Raw genomic sequence first — 773 nt, 5'->3', positions numbered from 1 at the left:
CTAGAGGCATACGCGTGACCGGAAGGCATACCAGATGGGGGGGCTCTAGGGTCAAGATGGCAGCCCAACCTTGGTCGTCCCTGAGAGGGCTTGACCTGAAGTGTCTTTGGGCTCTCAGCGGGCCTACTTAGGGTGGGACAGATTCTAGGGTCTGATTGCTCTAGGTGGCTGGTAACCTTCAGGCAGATAACTTTTAAGCAGTTGACCTCCAAGTGTGTAGTCAGGGACTAGGTTTGGCACATATTATGGGGGGACAACCTGGGGAATGCCCTTTCTGTTTCCCCCCAAACAACAAATTAGACTTTCCTGCATTCCCTTCTGTGATGCTTGAAAACCACCACTCCAATCAGGAGGTAGAGCATCTGTCCCCACAAAGCGCTCCCCGCCCCCCCAGTTTCCTTCTTGGGCTCCAGCCCCATGCACCCCTGCACCTCCAGCGTTTCCAGGGTGGACCGCTCCAGCACTCACCTTCGGTCTCTCTCTCGGCGGCGGGCACCTGGGTCCAGCGGGTCCTCCGGAGCACCCCCACCATGTGTGCCGTTCGTGGACGGGCATCGTGTGGTGGGGATACATACAGCTCAGTGTGAAGACACTCACGTGTCGTGGGAGGCCGGGGTCACCTCCCTTGTGGGTCGATGCTGGCAGGTGCCAGTCACCCAGGTTCCAACTCAAGAGAAGGGAAGCCTGCCCAGTCTGTACTGTCCGAGCCTTTGCCGACATACTTAGTGGGGTGAATAGTGCTGCCTGTGGGGACAGCTTTTGGGAGGCATGTG

General features: G+C 58.0%; 1 protein-coding gene across 1 annotated transcript in view; it reads right to left on the bottom strand.

Annotated features, from left to right (window-relative positions):
• The window catches only part of SYT8 (synaptotagmin 8), a 23,845-nt gene extending 23,313 nt beyond the window's left edge, over positions 1 to 532 (bottom strand). Inside the window, 1 exon segment of the mRNA XM_045290425.1 lies at positions 469 to 532. Within this exon segment, the coding sequence (XP_045146360.1) occupies positions 469 to 532 (64 nt within the window).
• Positions 533 to 773: the final 241 nt, after the last annotated feature.

Source organism: Echinops telfairi, unplaced genomic scaffold, assembly GCF_000313985.2.
Source record: "Echinops telfairi isolate 266 unplaced genomic scaffold, ASM31398v2 ScPeMD7_37;HRSCAF=141, whole genome shotgun sequence".
In the NCBI taxonomy this organism is placed as follows: domain Eukaryota; kingdom Metazoa; phylum Chordata; class Mammalia; order Afrosoricida; family Tenrecidae; genus Echinops; species Echinops telfairi.
The sequence above is the reverse complement of the archived record's forward strand: the minus strand, read 5'-3'. Positions and strand labels throughout refer to the sequence as shown.